The 18,471-nt window shown below is 37.4% G+C and overlaps 1 protein-coding gene across 1 annotated transcript in view; it reads left to right on the top strand.

Moving 5' to 3' along the window:
* The first annotated feature begins 962 nt into the window (after positions 1 to 962).
* The window catches only part of LOC122797916 (zinc finger protein 501-like), a 180,697-nt gene continuing 163,188 nt past the window's right edge, over positions 963 to 18,471 (top strand). The window contains exons 1-2 of the mRNA XM_044066435.1: positions 963 to 996; positions 11,878 to 12,000. Of these exons, the coding sequence (XP_043922370.1) occupies positions 963 to 996; positions 11,878 to 12,000 (157 nt within the window). The remainder of the gene's footprint in view (positions 997 to 11,877; positions 12,001 to 18,471) is intronic.

The raw sequence follows: 18,471 nt of genomic DNA, 5'->3' as shown, positions 1-18,471 counted from the left end.
CACTCACAGTTAGTGAAAATGCATCTGACAGAACATTAAGCTACAAGACACATGCAGGAATTCACAGTCAAATGGGCTCCTATTATGTAAGCGAATGCTGTTTAAGCAAACGTGTTTACCTGAAATGGCAAAATTCCGAAAGCATGGAACACCGATTTTCTTCCCAGAGAAAAAAAATCACTGTGCCGTTTTCGAGACTTTGCCATTTCCTCCACTCTGGTGTGATCTCGGAGTTGGTATATTTAAGTAGGGGGTGTGTGGGGGCTAAGCCCCCCACTTTATTTTGTGTTTTGATTTATTTATTTTTTTTAGGGATCAGCATTTTTGATTTTCACAGTGTTTGGGTCGATTATACAGTGTTGGCAATTTCAAGCATTCGCTGATATACTATAGACCCAGTCAAATAGCATATAATGATGCTTTAATACAAATCTTGACAATGACTGGAACTCCTAAAGCTATCCCCATTATGACTGTTTTTCCCTGTTGGAGACAGAAGGCACCCTATGAGGGTGGCTGTAAACAGCTTTGTATACACTCTGAGTATGCAAATGTATGCAATGGCCAGCAATTTTCTTTTGTTTATTATTTACTTACTTGTTTAACATTTGTTTACTGGGAAAGTCCAACTTGGAATGAGCCAACTTTCAGCAGAGGCCTGGGGAAAAACGCTCCAGATACATGTCTTTGTAATGTGGGAAGAAGCCGGAGTACCTAGAGGAAACCCACAAGAATGCAGAAGGGGCATGCAGACTCCACACAGAAGGCACCCCAGCAGAGAATTAAACTGGAGAACCTCTTGCTGTGAGGCGAGAACGCTAACCACTGTGCCATGTTATCATCATCATCATCATCATAGGATATGGGTAGCCAACTTGTGGCCTATTACAATGCATTCCCCTTAGCAAATGATCTCAGTTCTGAGTCAGTTGTCTCTAGTTACGTGTTACTATGACTTCGAAATGGAATCAGCTGACTATGAGACTGCTGTGAATGGTATGGCTGTGGATATTCAGAGACAGTTTTCTCTTTGCAAGTATCTTTTTTTTTTTTATTATGATAGGAAGCCAAATAAAACTATGGACAGTGGTAATTGCAGATGCTGATCACAAAAGAGCATACATTATTTTTAAATTTTACCACAATCAATATGGGGAATCCTGTATACCTCTCAACTTGTATGCTCAAGAATTATGGACTTTGCCAAAAATAATAGAGGAAGATATTGGAAGGGATTGGGAGGGTGGCCTAATGTTTAAGGTGTTTGCCTTACAAACACAAGGTGCATGGTTTGAGTCTCACAAGGGATAACTGGCTAGGCTTAAAATGGCTCGCAAAGGCAGTTAGCTTAGTAACTAACCTATGAACCTATGAACCATATCTGGAGCAATTTTAAATACTACTCTAATTCACTTAAAAGGTTTATCAGAACAACAGGTTTTGCATCAGTGTGCATTTCCAAAAAAAAAAAAAGTATAAAACTCTAATGTCTGCAAGTATTGACTTGTCTGTAATCCCCAGTGATTTACCAGGAAATAAGGGATAGAAGAGGAAAATATGAGCCAAAGTCCAAGCATACCTCTCAACCTGGAAACATCAAAAATCTGGACAAGGCCCATGAAAAATAGGTACAAATCTGTACGCTGATTAACGTATAATTTGCATACATAATTATGTAACCCCACCCACTCCAATGGAATTGTAGGATACCAACTTTCAAACGCAAACTGAAGAACAGACAACCAAAACATGGCACCAGAGTCCCCCTGCAGCCATTCCAATGTCCTGTTACCTGGCTATTTCGCCCCATTTACCATAAACACTAATGTATGCATACTGCTTTACTTCTACAATGATTTGGATTTTATTTTTACATTTTACAGCACAACAATGCAGAAACACTAAAAGACATAATCTGGTAAACAAAGCAATACTGTCTCACAATGAAAATAGGCTTGACATTAAAACTTCTTTGCCCTTGAAACTCACATTCATTGAAACAGCATTGAAACCCACACCACATCCAAAGAAAATGCATCTGGCCAGTGGTGGATAAAGATTACCTTTGGGCTGTTTTCAAATCATTGGCTCCTTGCACACAAAACAAGAAACATACATGTGTTCTTTTCTTTATACACCTTCCTGACTTTATTAAATTATATTCCTTGTATAATACAACACACGTTAGAGCACATTTTAAATTTATTGTTTGAACATTTTACCAGTAATCTGTACTGTAGGCAATGAAACAAAACACATGAACCAATAATGACAAAACTGCCCAATTCAGAACTTTTCCATCATAAAAGTCTGCTTCCACACCCACACTATAAATAGAATGACAGTAGTGTAAGCCATAAGCATCTTGCACAGCGTCTCGCACTTATTTTCAATTTAATTTTTTTTGGGGGGAGGGGGACAAAAGGTCCAAAACCAGGGACACATTTTAAACATTGCTTGTATAATTTTGTAAAGTCGCTATAATAAAATGTTGTGTTACCATCATGCATTTCACTGGCAGGTTTTGAACCCAGGACTCTATGCACTACAGTCAGAACAACATACCACTATGCCAAATCAGCAGCTGCCTGAAAAATAGGAAGACCGAAACTTAATAGCCATTATTTAGTGAATTCATTTCTCGCTTCTCAACATAACTCTTAACCTCAACACAAAAAAACATGGACAAACAACAAAGCCAATAATGGGGGAATACAAATTCAGTTCTCACGTCTCACTCACCATATCTCTGAACTGTTAGCACAAAAACAATAATGGGGGAATACAAATTGTGCGCTCACCTCTTATCATAGCTCTAAACTCTTAGCACAAAAGAAATGTTCTTACTTCTCATCATAGCTCTCTCAACTCTTAGTACAAAAAAATCTGGACAAAGCTCAGAGCATAACTTTCAACTGTTAGCACACATTCACTATAGCACTGTGTCAGTATTATTCCACACTTGTCCTAGGAGTCTTGCAGTTTTAAACATCCTCTTATCATGGCCCACTGTTAGTGGAGGCCTAAGAGGAAAAGATCTGCTTACAGCAAAAAGCAACAGACAAATCTCAATTATTTAAAAACAAAATGAAGAGAAAAAGATATAATAGACATGATTACAAAAAATGCAGTGGACAGTCATTAAAAGATGACCGCAAGTGGACGCTAGATGATTAGGCAAAGTAATATGTGAAGAGTACACAAAAATACACGGACTATATGAATGAAAGAAATGCTTAGAACTGAGTAATTGTAAAAGACCAAAATAACATAAAACAAAAAGTGAAAATAAAGTAAATGTAAGACGTTTGTTTTTGGACAGATAGAGGACAGGATCATTTACACAGTTCAGGAATTAGAACATTAAATTTTATGCTTTTATGGAGAATTTGGAGATACACAGACTACACATGTTTTATATGTCAAGGTGTGCCTCTCTTTTTCTGCCTGGTGGACTATCACAAGGAAACAACAAGCTCTAGAAGTATAGCTAATCTGGGTTAACAAGTTGTAAATAAAAAAAAACAAACCTGAACAATGCAATTACTAATTGAGTATTTATTCCAGACATCACATCACATCCATTACTTTTGTCTGCTGTATGTACCACTTCACACTGTTACATCCACAACCTAAAGTGTACACTGACTCACAGAGTAGTTCCCGTTCCTCCTCCTTTGTTGCTGCCATTAATAACTCTTCCCTGAGTAGTGCCCGGCTTAATCCCTGCTCACAAACTCTGCCCGCTTGGCGAACTGCTGTTTCAGCGCTGTTCTAGCAGTTCCCCATTCCCGCCAGCTTGCAATTCAATTCAGTCAGCTGGAAATGATGATGTGAGCTCCTTGAGCTCAATTCCGACTGGCTGGTAGCCTGACGGAGCTGACATCATTGCGCACGTGATGACGTCGGCTCCGATAGCGCGAAAATTTTAAAAAATCGGAAATGAAGGGGTGCCACTCAGGAATCTTGGCACCCCTTCATTTGGACCCCAAAACTCGGTAAAAACTGAGTAATTCGGAACGGTTGGGAGGTCTGAGTCGAAGACATTATGCAAAATCCAGGTCAAATGAGAGGTATGGCTCCTTGCACATTTCTTAACTTCATTGCTCAAGAATTGTAGACATAGCCAAAAATAACAGGGACAAAATCTGGTATACTTACTTTTAATATTATTCTATTTCAATTAAAAAGATAACAGAACAACAAGCTTTGCATCAACATCTATTTTCTGAGCAATAAGAAATATGAAATGCTAATGCCTGGTATTATTGCAGTTCCCGCAATTCTCGATGATTTAGCAGAAAACTAGGTACAGGGAAAATATGAAGCAAAACTCACAAGGGCATCTCAAAACCGGGTACAGTTGAGCAGTGTAGTTGCCTGCATACCTCTGGACTTCTTTGCTCAAGATTTCTTGACATAGCAAAAAATAACGGGGGAGGGGCAAAATCAAGGATTTTTTTTAATATTGCTTTGTTACTTAAAAATAATTGCAGTTAATGTAACAACAGATTTTGCATAATCATGCAGTTTCTGAACAATAAGAGGTAGAAAACTCTAACGTCTTGCGCTACTGACTTTTCTGAATTCCTCAGGAATTTATCAGAAAATCAAAAATTGTATAAGGGACAGGACAAAAATATGAGAACAAATCTGGGATGTACTGCAAAATCAGGAACATCTGTGAAATGTGCTTCTTCTTAACTACTGAGTTATGCAGAAATGCATGCACAAAGGTGCCCACCCACAGAGGCAGACAGACAGATATGCACACATTTGTGTGCAGTCATATACACACTCATGCACTTGCGTGCATGTACTGCTGTGCAGTCATATGTACACACTTATGTGAATTGCATTAAGAATGCTGGCAAAACGTTCAAAGTTGAAGCTGCACTTTGCTACAATAAAATACATTTGCTGTTAGTAAGTTTGTTTTTAAATCAAGTTAAAAATGCTAGGAACGTAGCTTAATAAGTGCAGTGTTCTTAGTGTTCCTGTTATAAGAACTGTAGTAAACTATATCTGCTGTGGGTGGAGTTAATTTGTATTCCGTTATTAGAAGAAACAGTTTGCTTCCGTGCATCCTAGGTACTTATAATCAGCTTAATACACAGTTTTGCATGCTTGTAATAACAAACAAACAAAAAAAGCGTTACTGCAATTGTGATATCGCAGTACCGGCAGTGGACTGCAACGAAGTGAGAGCACACTGACAAACATCTTATAGTTTTTTAGGAGCAATGAAAATAAGAAATAACAAGTTTGGAAGTCCGATTTATGTGCAAGTCTTACTGAAAATTATGAATACAAAGCTAAAGCTTAGCGCTTACAGGGACCTTAAAAAAGACTGTAATCTCTAAATATGCAGTGTAGGTGGGAATGTTCATGACATAAGGAAAGGGGATGTTATTTTGGCCAGTTTTAATTCATTCAGTCGCAAGTTTTTAATACTGGGATTGACCCTTTAAGTTTGAAATGTCAGTCTTACTTAAACGATAGGAACGTAAATCCAAAATGCAGTTATCAATGGGAGTTAAAACAAGGCTGGAATTGAAGAGACACAGGATATTTAAAAGAAAAATGACACTGTGGGTGGGAATGTGAGTGACATGCTAAGTGGGCGTTGCTTTGGTTATCTGTAAACTGGACCTGAATTTTAAACACTGGGATTGTCCCTTTAAATTCACAAATGATGTTGACATCCTACAGACAGGCCTAAAAATGACTAATGACTGGTGCCAAAACAATGGTCTGAGACAAAATGCTAAAAATGCATAATCATACCCTTCTGTAAATCAGATATCCCTTAAAATTATTACATTGATAGCACACTCCTAAAAGTAGACCCAGTGGTGAGTGACATAGGAACACAGGTAGTAACCTACACCATTGATAGCACACTCCTAAAAGTAGACCCAGTGGTGACTGACATAGGGAACACAGGTAGTAACCTACACCATTGATAGCACTCTCTTAAAAGTAGACCCACTGGTGAGTGACATAGGAACACATATAGGTAGTAACCTACACCATTGATAGCACACTACTAAAAGTAAACCCAGTGGTGAGGGATATAGGAACACAGGTAGTAACCTACACCACTGATAGCACACTCCCAAAAGTAGACCCAGTGGTGAGTGACATAGGAACACATGTAGTAACCTACACCATTGATAGCACACTCCTAAAAGTAAACCCAGTGGCGAGTGACATAGGAACACAGATAGATAGTAACCTACACCATTGATAGCACACTCCTAAAAGTAGACCCAGTGGTGAGTGACATAGGAACACATATAGGTAGTAACCTACACCACTGATAGCACACTCCTAAAAGTAGACCCAGTGGTGAGTGACATAGGAACACATATAGGTAGTAACCTACACCATTGATAGCATACTCCTAAATGTAGACCCAGTGATGAGTGACATAGGAACACAGATAGATAGTAACCTACACCATTGATAGCACACTCCTAAAAGTAGACCCAGTGGTGATTGACATAGGAACACATATAGGTAGTAACCTACACCATTGATAGCATACTCCTAAAAGTAGACCCAGTAGTGAGTGACATAGGAACACAGACAGATAGTAACCTACACCATTGATAGCACACTCCTAAAAGTAGACCCAGTGGTGATTGACATAGGAACACATGTAGTAACCTACACCATTGATAGCACACTCCTAAAAGTAGACCCAGTGGTGAGTGACATAGGAACACAGGTAGTAACCTATACCACTGATAGCACACTCCTATGACCCAGTGGTGAAGGACAGAGGAACACAGGTAGTAACCTACACCATTGATGGCACACTCCTAAAAGTAGACCCAGTGGCGAGGGACATAGGAACACAGGTAGTAACCTATACCACTGATAGCACACTCCTAAAAGTTGACCCAGTGGTGAAGGACAGAGGAACACAGGTAGTAACCTACACCATTGATGGCACACTCCTAAAAGTAGACCCAGTGGCGAGGGACATAGGAACACAGGTAGTAACCTACACCATTGATAGCACACTCCTAAAAGTAGACCCAGTGGTGAGGGACATAGGAATGCAGGTAGGTAGTAACCTACACTTTGACCACCAGGTAGCTACAGTAGTGAGTAAATCCTTCTGTGTGGCTCAGCCTATCAGTAAAGGCACGGCATCAAGATCAAAGAAGTCACAGTGCCATTGCACTCGGCCCTTATCAGGCCCATAATCGAGTATAATGCTCCCTTCTGCATGTACCTAACCAAGGACTTACACCAAATGGAGCAGCCCCAATGGATTCTCACTAAAAAAATACAAAACGTAAGACGCATGTCTTATGCAAACCAACTGAAGTCCCTTTCCCTTTTCTCTCTCATATTGTTTATTTTGAGGGGACTTATGCCTACAAGGCAGTCTCTGATCCAGCCCTGATGAAAATGTTACACATTCACAAGAAAAATTATACATGGGTTAAGCATTCTGTGGACCAGAACTTTATTTATGACTCTTAACAGGACATGCTGGACACCAGTTCATATTTCAAAGGCTAACTTGTCTAGGGAATAAACTTCCCATCTTCGTAAAATAAAACCCATCCCTTACTCTCTTCAAAAAAGAATTTGGATAAATGCATAGGGAGCCATAAATTCACTCCTGGGGTACTGCCCATATCCTTTATGGACAGAAACAGTCTGTAAAATGACTCGGGGCTCCAACACCCAAAGACCCACTACCGTGATGCTACTCCATACCATCTCCAGGGAATTAAGATACAATACTGTCATATCTTAGGTATTATTGGCTAGGCTTGTAAAGACTCTTGAGCCATTAGCCTAGTAATCACCTATGAGCCTATAATTAGCATATTATCTATAAACATATTATTTTTTTACAGAGCCATCAAACTAATTCTGCATACAAACAGCAGTTTGTTTGTTTGTGTCTTTCGGCTTTTCCCGGTTAGGGGTCGCCACAGCGGAACTCCAGTCCGCTAATGATTGGTAGTGGATTTTTACGTACCGGGTTACCAGCCCTGACGCACAACCTTCAACGAAGGCACGCCCCATTCATGTATGCCTCCACACAACATTCTAGCTGAGAATCTAACGGGACGTCTTGCTACGAGGCGACAATGCTACCGCAGCACCACCACCGCAGTTTGCATACAGACAGCAGTGTAAAGCTTTTTCTAGTGTTGTCATTCAAATTCTGTTGAGCAGAACAACAGCTGTTTTACATTCCTGATCTGTTTGTTCTCCTTGCCTGCTGTAGTTTATTTATGAAGTTGTCTATTCTATCCTTATGTTGTTCATTAGCCAGTAAATGTTTCAGATGCTGTAGCTATTTTTTAAAAGGTCAGACTTTGCTGTCCAGATGCAGTGACTCCTCCCTCTTGCAATCTGGCAGAGCTTCCCAAAGAAGGAGACTGCATTCCAAAAGCACCTTGTGATGTGCTAGTCTATGCAGCCTGTGAACTCTTGACCATGAATTCTAATAACAACTGTGACAAGGAAGTGAAATGAATAGTTATTTTCTCACTGGTAGGTACAAATCTGACTTGAATTTAAAACATTGCCAGGGTGCATGTTTCACATTTCAGTTGCTTCCAACAACATCTTACATTTAACCCACTTCCCTCAATTAGCATTTCTGTTGCATTATTTTTGTGAATCTTGCTATCTAGACTACTATCAGTAAACATACTTGTCACATTTTTGCATGCATTTCTGGACGTAGTACTTGCATTATTAGGACTAAAGTTTATATACCATTGTCTATTGGTTTCTGTTATATTGAACTTAACAGGCATGTTCTTTAATGTAATAAGTTAGTCAGGCACATTTATGGGCCTATAAATTACAATGAGCTATGAAACTCCTTGAACAACATTAATTGGATAACTCAGAGTTTCATTGAACAAATATGATTTTGGTTCTACCACTGTGGAAAATGTTTTGAATCTGTGGCCAAAGTGAAACATGGGTGAATCAACCATTAACAAATATCCTTTTTGGAGTTTGAGCTTAATCAAAATATATAAGAAAAATAAAAGAATTTTCAAACTTTATAAACAATCACCAAACAGAAAGCATAACTGTAGATTAAATCAAATTTGTAAGGAATTAAAGGCAACAATTAAACCAGAGAAAGCAGTGTATGAAAATAAATGAGTTATAACACCAAATATTAAAAACTATTTCAAGTAAGTTGACCTAGTAACCAATATAATCCTTGAGTAAGCTGAATATCAAATATCGGGATATCTCTAGCAACCTCAAGGTCTATAACTAGTGAATGTAATAAATACTTTATGTTAGCAGGCATAGAAAGCACATTTATTTATTTATTTTACATCTGTTTACCATGAAAGTCTGACTGGGTGTGAGCCCATTTTCAGAGGAGGCTGGGGAGAAAAGCTCCAACGTATAAAATAGACGAAAAGGTTTACGTGAGAACATTATTACAAAGACACGTTGGTCAATTTGTAAATAAAAATCTTACTAACAATAATTAAGGAGAACAGGAACATTTTTTCCTGTGCATACAAGCACAGTGACAAAAACAGGAGTGTAACAGTTGAGTAAAATACAAATAGACATAATAGTATTTTGTCAGGGTTAAAGTGCCATTGGATAGGAGCAGAAACGGAACTGAAAGTATAAGCCAAAATGAGCAGACGAAGTGTATCCTGTCAAATACATAAACATTGTTCGCAATATGCAGCTTCCCTCTTGCCTTTTGGGATAGGATCCCAGTGTAAAGAGGTGTTTTGTCTGTCCTTCCCATAAAATGTTAAATGGACATTGCATCTGCCTGAGTTGGTACTAGCTCAAATGGATATAAAGGATCCTACGGCTTCTGCTAAAAAGAGTAGTGGAATTTATGTCCTGGCTAAATTTTCCCTAATCAGTATAAATATCACCTCAAATCTCCACTGAAAAGAAGCAATCAGTCTAAGGGGATAACTGAGTCAAGAAAACTATAAATACGTTTAAAGAAAGGAAAATGTTGAACCATTTAGGTTCATAGGTGTGTACTAGGCTTATGGCCCTGGAGTCTTTACAAGCCTAGCCCAAAAAAATTTGCACAGGCACTTTGCCACCCGATGTTAACTCACAGTGCCCATATCCAGTAGGGCAACTGGAATGATTCCTGGAGTGAACTTTCTGTTACCCATCCACTCGTATAGGTTGCATTACCCATCCACTCATATAGGCAATGCCAGTATTATCTACAAACTGCAAAAACAGCCAGTTGTTTGGGGCAGTACTTTTGAAAATGGTAAGTTGTTAATTTACTTAGGGTGTGCCTTCTGTGAGCAGTATATCTCTTGAATTTGTACATTTCTAGGTGTTTGTCTTTACAAAGTTCTTTAACTGAAGTCCTAGTTGAATTGGTGTTCAACACGGCTTTGGAGTATGTTAGAATGCAAACAGATCTTGGAACCTAAGGCCAGTGAAACCAATGGACATCAGCAATGCTTTATGTAGGCTTTTCCTCACATTTAATGCTTGTTTGATGAACTGCATTAGATCATCTTTTCTACAAAATGTATTTCTCATAGTGCCCAGAAGTGAGTACAGGGATTCTTTTCTCTATAAGACTGTCTGTCTGCCTGCTGAGAAGTGAATGGTTTACCTTTATATCGTCGATCACACATGATCGACCGGCCACTTAATCGAACCATTTAAGCAAACCGAAAGCGTGAAAATGTTTAAATATTGAAATGATGTTGAATTCGACATTTCCGGCCACGCCACACCTCCACACCAGTGCTACCATGGGTCAAAAAGGGGCGAGGTTTTGCCGTTCTGTTATGTGGAATTCGACGTTGGAGACGTTCGCACTTCGGCATTCGCGGAAGCCGTTTTGCCCATATTGGGATTGCTGATATAAAGGTAAACCGTAGTGGACAAGTGGTGCCCTGTGCTTCCTATTTTACACATCAGTCACTTGTGATGCATGCTGACCACTTGAGCCCATGATTCATCTTAGGATAACTACCTTAGCTCATCCTTCTGTAGTTAAACATGAATCTCCTGTCTTCCTTTCTAGGTGTTCTCTGAACCCAAACTAATGTAGGTTATGCGTCTTTCTCCACTCCTGCCTCTTGGTCTGGAATACACTTCCTGGAAACGTCAGGACTGTTCCAGGTGTTATTTCTTTCTCACACACACTTCAAGCAGCATACCTTACTGAGAAAGGTAAGTATTGAACTTGGTGCTACTTAAGGAACTCTAACACCACTCTGAAATAGTTATCCACTTCATGTCTCATTGCAGATTACAGTTTCACTGACTTCAAGGTTTTGAATCATGACGGATTGTCTGAGCATTGTACAGTGTTGATATGTTTTAGTTTTGCATATGCCTCTTTATCTAGTATAATTTAATGAGTATATTGATCTCTTATTAGACTGAGATTTTCTTTTCCTATGGTTTTCACTATATATTTTTGTACCATACAGCACTTAGTTTATTTTCTTTATGCAGCTGACTCTGGGTCAGACTGAAGCGGTTGTTTACATCATTATATTTGCTGAATTACCAAAACGTAATAAATAAGTAATAAATACTGGTGGAGCTGTATGTTATTGACTCAATGCTACAAAATAAATATTATAGGAAGTTAACATATATATACACACACACACACACACACACACACACACACACACACACACACACACACACACACACACACACGCACACGAATAATAAAAGTTTAACAATATGGAAATTACTTGAGTTGACTTGTATTCATGCAAGGTTTTCATTCTTGCTATATCATTTTCCACCAGCTGTATTTTAAGAATAACCCTTTAGAAACTTAAGCATTCCCAGAAGAATACATTTTATCTTTAACTTTTGTCTCATTTTAATTTTTAGGGTATGACATCCCAGTGGAGCTCCTTTGGTCATTTATTTTGAAAGATAAGATGCTTCCATCTGATAATGGTGACAGAGGAAGGAATTTGCAGCAAAACCACCTTCCTGGTAACAGAATTAGCAGTAAGTACATGAAATACATTAAATTTTTCAAAACTTTCAATTAAGTGTAAATTAAGAGTCTGGAGGAAGTACAGGAGGGATTATTCTGTACAGACTTATATTCATAAAAACAAGTTTTAACATTAAAGGAAGTTAGACCTTGGAAAAACAGAACACCACGTATAGATAATACTATTTGTTACAAGAAGAAAATGTAATGAGCGTTTGGAGAAGAAAGAACTGAGATTTTGGGGACAAATAATAAAAGGACATAAGGTAATAAAATGGAATGAAGCTAGACAAGTTCTTGGGGTTCAAATGAATTTGCCCTTGGTGGAAGGTAACTGGAATAACTGAAAAAATACAGCAAAATAGAATAAAATCTTCTTCTTTAATACACAGAGGTGAGCGCTTTCGCAATGACAACCATTACTTCATCAGACGTTTCCTACAAATACTGAGCACACATAAATACAGTTTAAAATTCAAATCAACCAATCCTGTTGGTGTGCCATTTAATTATCTTAAATTACATATAACAACATAAGTGTGTTCTTAAAGCAACAATATACCAATATAGCTTTGTGTACTATTAAGTATGCAGTGCAGCTAGTTAATTTTCTGGATTTAAGGGCTTCAAGGGAACACTATCATTTAAACCTAGTCCCCTGTGTGCCCCCAATCTCAAAATCCGTTTCACTTTCATATTTTCTGTTGAATTTACAGTATCTCCAATTCTAATACTTATATTTTGTTCTTGGAAAACTTGAAACAAAAAATATGATCTTCACCATTAGCCAATGTATGCTTGGCTAAAGCACTATAGTCCTGCCCTTTCCTTGTGCTGTGTACATGGTCCCTAATTCTTTCCCTAAGGTGGTTGCTGTTTTTTCCTACATAGAAGTGGAAACATGTCTTACAGTGAGCTACATAAACAACATTTCTGGTGTTGCAGTCTGCTGAGCTTCTTAGTTCCCAAAGATGTCCTGTTTCTGGATGTTTAAAGAATCTAGATTCATCTATGTATATGCAGTGGGCACAATTCCCACATTTCTATGTACCTTTCCATATATTTTCTCCCATCTCTCTCTCTCCTCTCATCCTTGCTATTTTGGGGTAACATAATTGCTATTTCAAATTGTTTTTGTTTTTAAATACAAAATGTGGGTATTTGCCTACTATATTAGTGGTCTCTTCATCTACTAATAGCATGTGCCAATTCTGATGTATAATATCTTGAAATTTATTTATATCCATGGTATAGGGCAAAGTCGTGGGTGTATGGGAAAGGCCTTTGTTCTTATCATTGACTATTTTCCTTACTACTCTATCAGAGTAGTATGGTCTTGCTTTACCACCCCTTTTTTATTCACATGTTGGAAAACTCTATTAATTTCATACTCATTATACCCTCTTTTCAAGAACCCTGTTTTCAACTTACTAAGTTCACCCTCATACACTTTTTCCTGACAACATAGACGGGATACTCTCATTGCCTGTCCTTTTATAATATTAGGAAAAATACTTTGGCTATGCATGCTATCCCTATGTAAAAAAGTAGGACGATAGCATTGCTTCCTATATAGTTTGGTTAACCAATTAATGTCTTCCCTATATATGGTGACATCTAAGAAGTCTATACTTGTATTTGACTGAGTCATAGTGAATTTTAGAAAGTCATTGGTGGTGCTAAGATGGAAGTAAAAATACCTCAGTTCTTCCTCAGTACCTTTCCAAAGGACAGAAAGGTCATCCACAAAACACCTATAATAGGCTATCGGTGGGTTTGTTAACATGTACTCAAACTCCTATCCTACCATTACCAAGTTTGCATATGTATTGGCACAATTAGTGCCCATTGCATCTCCTGAAAGTTGTTTATAACATGCCTCTTTAAACATAAAAATATTGTTCTCAAGCACCACTTCCAACAACATACAAAGAAAATCTATTTTATCCAAAGATAGCTCACCCTGTCTTAACATCACCGATTTTACCATGTTAATTCCTTCTTCATTGGTTATGTTGGTAAATAATGAAAACCACTTGTAGTGTGACTAGCATGTTTCCATTGGTGTTATCCAAATCTTTCACTGTTTCATACAAGTCTACTAGAAACTGTTCAGTATCCTACAACACATATGTGAAGGCACTTAATACTTTCTTTAGTTCACTATCTAGATGAAATAGGTTCTGTTAACCAGCCTGCCCCTGCCACAATTGGTCTAAACTTGGGATTTATCGGGTCCTTATGGATTTTTGGGAGACCATGCATCTGTGGGATTAATATATATTCAACAGTAAAATACTGAAAAAGTTATTTACTTAATAGCCCCATGCACGTACTCTCTTGTAAGACATTTGTGATGCATTTTTTTATATCAAATTCAATTTATGTTGGTACTATCTCATATACATTTACATCTGACACTTCTTGCATGGTATCATAATAAAAATTAGAGTCTAAAACCACAACTGGTCTCCTTTATCGGAAGGCTATATAACAATGCTATCATTGTTTTGTAAATTATTCATTGCTTTTCTTTCATTTAACGATAGATTGTAGCTATGCTTTTTTAAAAACAATCATTACTATTATTATTATTGTAAATTGCATTTTCACAAGCTTTTAAAAATGTTTCTACGTTATAAGGCAATGTTGGTGCAAAAACACGATTTTTCTTAAAATTACTACCTCATGTACATTGCTAAATTGTAACTTCAACGCTACATTACATGTAAACATCCGTAGTCCTAACAACATTTCACTAACATCCATTGCATTAGCAGGAATAAAGCTCAAACCTTTGTTTAATAATGTTCTTTCTGCTGTAGTCCGTTCATACCTTGAAATACTCCATATTTTTATTTTAGTTTTATTTTATTTATTTTACATTTGTTGACCAGGATAGTCCGACTGGATGCATGTCCATTTTCAGTGGAGGCCCGGGGAGAAAAACTCCAAGGGTAAGCAGATACAGCATTACATATACCAGCATTACATATTACAAACAGACTATTTACAGTGATTACATAAGTAAGCAAGTTAAACAAGTTCCACAGGTTAGAGTTAATCCCGAGTTTAAATTAGGATTAAATTAAATTACACAGTAAGCTGGTTAACAGATTTTTACACATTCTAGAGAGAGTTAGCCAGGCTTGATACATTGACATAGCCAGTTAAGTGACAAATGTTGTTTGAGTCTAGTTTTAAATTGACCTAAGGTAGACAGTAAGGTAATATCAGCTGGAAGAGAGTTCCAGGGTCTACTTACAGAGTTTGCAAAGAGGGAGTCACCGGCTGTGTTATTAATTTTGCTAGTCTGAATTAGTAGTTTGTTAGAGGATCGAAGCGGTCTAGGATTGTTATAGGGGGTGATAATATTTTTAAGTGCAGGAGTATTGTCTGGATTATAGAGGATTTTATAGGCCATAATCAGTTGGTTATACTGGATTAGGCTGGGTCGTTCAAGCCACCCAAGCTGATTTAGATTGATGCAATGATGTGTCCTAAAAGGCAGCCCAGTAGCAAACCTGGCAATATGGTTGTAGCAAATTGAGAGTTTTTAAGGACAGTCTTGTTTAAATTTGAGAGTAGAGGGGATGCATACAGAAGGGTTGAAAGAAGATGATAGCGAGCTATGGCAATTTTAGCTGGAGTTGTTAGGTAGGCTTTTATTCTGTAAAGTGATCCTAGTTTTTTTATTGATGGTTTTGATAGTTTGGTTAACATGTAGGTCGAATTTTAGATTATTATCTATGATGATACTGCGGTAGCGTTGTCACCTCACAGCAAGACGTTGTCCCATTCGATTCTTAGCTAGAGCGTCTTCTGTGTGGAGGCATGCGTGAATGGGCATGCCTTCGTTGAAGGTTGTGCGTCAGGGCTGGTAACTCGGCACGTAAAAAAAAAATCCACTACCAAATATTAGAGGACCGGAGTTCCGCTGTGGTGACCCCTAACCGGGATAAGCCGAAAGACACAACAAATCTGTGATGATACCTAATAGTTTTGTAGAGGGGTCAGGGGAGATTTTTGTGCCATCATTTGAATTTATGGTAAAGGTGAAAGCGGTAGACCTACGTGTTGGTGAAAATAACAGCATTTTAGTTTTTTTGGGATTTAGGATCAGACGACGTTCAGAAAGCCAGTTTTCTATTGTATTAAAGGTGGTCTGGGTAGCTGACCATAACTCTATTGGAGATGTGGCCGAGCAAATCAGAGTAGAGTCATCAGCATATTGGATACAGCTGACTTTTGGGATGACAGTATAAAGGTCGTTAATGAAGATGGAGAACAGCAAGGGCCCTAGTATAGAGCCTTGTGGTACTCCAAGGGTGTTAGGTAGAAGACTAGAGAGTTTGTTCTGCCAGAGGACAGCCTACTGTCGACCATTCAGGAAGGATTGAAACTATTGAAGGGCTCTAGTATTAAGACAGAATGTTTGCAGGGTGTGGATTAAAAGTTGGGGATCAACCATATCGAATGCCTTGGAAAGATTCAAGAAGAGGGCTGAGGAACGGGCGTGGCCAAGGATGAACGCAGGATAGCAGCAGATTTCTTCAGCTCCACCAATTTCATTACACTGACAGGAATTAATTACTTAAAAAATTAATTCTTGAAGTAATTTTCTTTCTAAATATGTTTGTTTTATATAGTTCTTGAACTATATCTAAAAAAGAAAGGAAATCTTAATAATATTCCTGTCAGAAATTACTTTGGAAATTTTCCTGTCAGTTTATCAGTCTGAAATGAGTTCCAGTAAGACAAATTCTCAAGACTCCAGCATCAAGAAAGAACTTCAGTCTCTGATAATTATAGTCCAGCAACGTACTGCTAAGATGGATAAAATGGATACTAAAATAGACACTTTCATAGAAAAACTACAAAACAAATAGACTTGTTACATATGGACCTGCAACAACAGAAGATCCAGATGACAGGCATAGAAGAAGCTGTGAATGACATGGAAAATAAAATACAAGAAGAGGAAATCAACATTGAGTTTCTGCTGAAACAAAATACACATTTACAAACAAAGCTGGATGACCTGGAAAATAGATCTAGGCGCAATAACATTAGGATTTTTGGACTGCCAGAAAATATTGAAGGTAACAATATTACTTCTTTTTTAACAACATGGCTCCCTAAAACTTTAGATTTACCAGAAGCATTCTCTTTGGTATCGAAAGAGCACATAGATCTATAGCTAATACCAACTCTAACAAAACTATCCTAGATCAGTTATAGTTAGATTTCTATCATCTTTGATAAAGAGATGGTTCTTAAATCTGCTTGGGCTAAAGCTCCTGTTAAGTTTAATGAGACAACTGTGCGTTTTGACAATGACTATTCTTCCATGGTAATTGCTAAAAGAAAAGTTTTTCTGCCACTAATAAGGGAGCTTAAAAAGCACAGTTTAAAACATACCTTCTGTTTCCTGCCAAGCTTAAAATCTTCCTTCCTGATGGTCCTAAGGTCTTCGATGATTTAGACTCTGCTTTACTGTTTGTCAAAGAAAAAGGATTTTGGATAAAATAGAAGAAATGGAATGGGCTAGTTCTTCATTAAAGAGATTGGCAACTGAAGCTTCCTGGAAGACTTCAGAGAAGAAGAAGAGACTAAAACAAATGATTTGTTATATGTTTTTTCTCTCTCATCATTTTAGTTCATTATTAATCTTTTTGAATATAGTTCCTGCATTTCCAGAAAGCCACAAATATTTTGGAAAAGATTTAATCAAAGTTATTCTCTATGTGCAAAGAAATGTTTTGTTTCATAACCAGTCAAAATGCCTGAGGATTTAATGGCAGGCTGTGACTCGATTTGTTTTCTTTCTGAAAAAAGTAAGGTTAGTAATTTGATACATTTTTTTTATCTTTATCTTTTTTTTTCCTTCTTCTTTTATTATTTTCTTTGTTTAAACAATGACATTCTATTTAGTTTATGTAGTGGGTAAAGGGTGGGGGAGGGCAGGGAGAGAACAGTAATGAAAATATCATTAATAGAATAATAACATATTTATTTCTTGTAAAAGTTTATAAGTTCTTCAAATGCTATTTCTAATTATACTTCCTTGATTATACTGCTTATGCTTGTTTGTAAATAATCTGTCATGCTTTAACTAATAATAATCAGAACTAAATAAGAGTAAATAATATGTTTTATTTTTAACTCTATTAATATAAACAGTAAGTAACATTCCATTGTATATACTTCTTACAGCTTTCTCTTACATTTTTTATTTCAGCCTCACTCCCTTTTATTTTCTACTCTCTTTTCTTTTCTTTATTAATATATAGAAATGCTTTTGACTGTGTGGGCACAGTGAATAATAGGATTTGTATGAAAATTGAGTTGGGAGAAGAATGCTGAGTTTTATTGCTTGTTGGTAATTTTGAGTTTAATTTCACTTGCATAGAGGCTGTGATGATCTGTGGAATACATTGTGGAGGTTCTGTCATGTTTAGATGCATTTACACTGCTAAATG

Source organism: Protopterus annectens, chromosome 3.part1, assembly GCF_019279795.1.
Source record: "Protopterus annectens isolate FY-2018-M chromosome 3.part1, PAN1.0, whole genome shotgun sequence".
NCBI lineage: Eukaryota > Metazoa > Chordata > Ceratodontiformes > Protopteridae > Protopterus > Protopterus annectens.
Note: the sequence above shows the minus strand (reverse complement) of the source record. Positions and strands in the feature narration are given on the sequence as shown.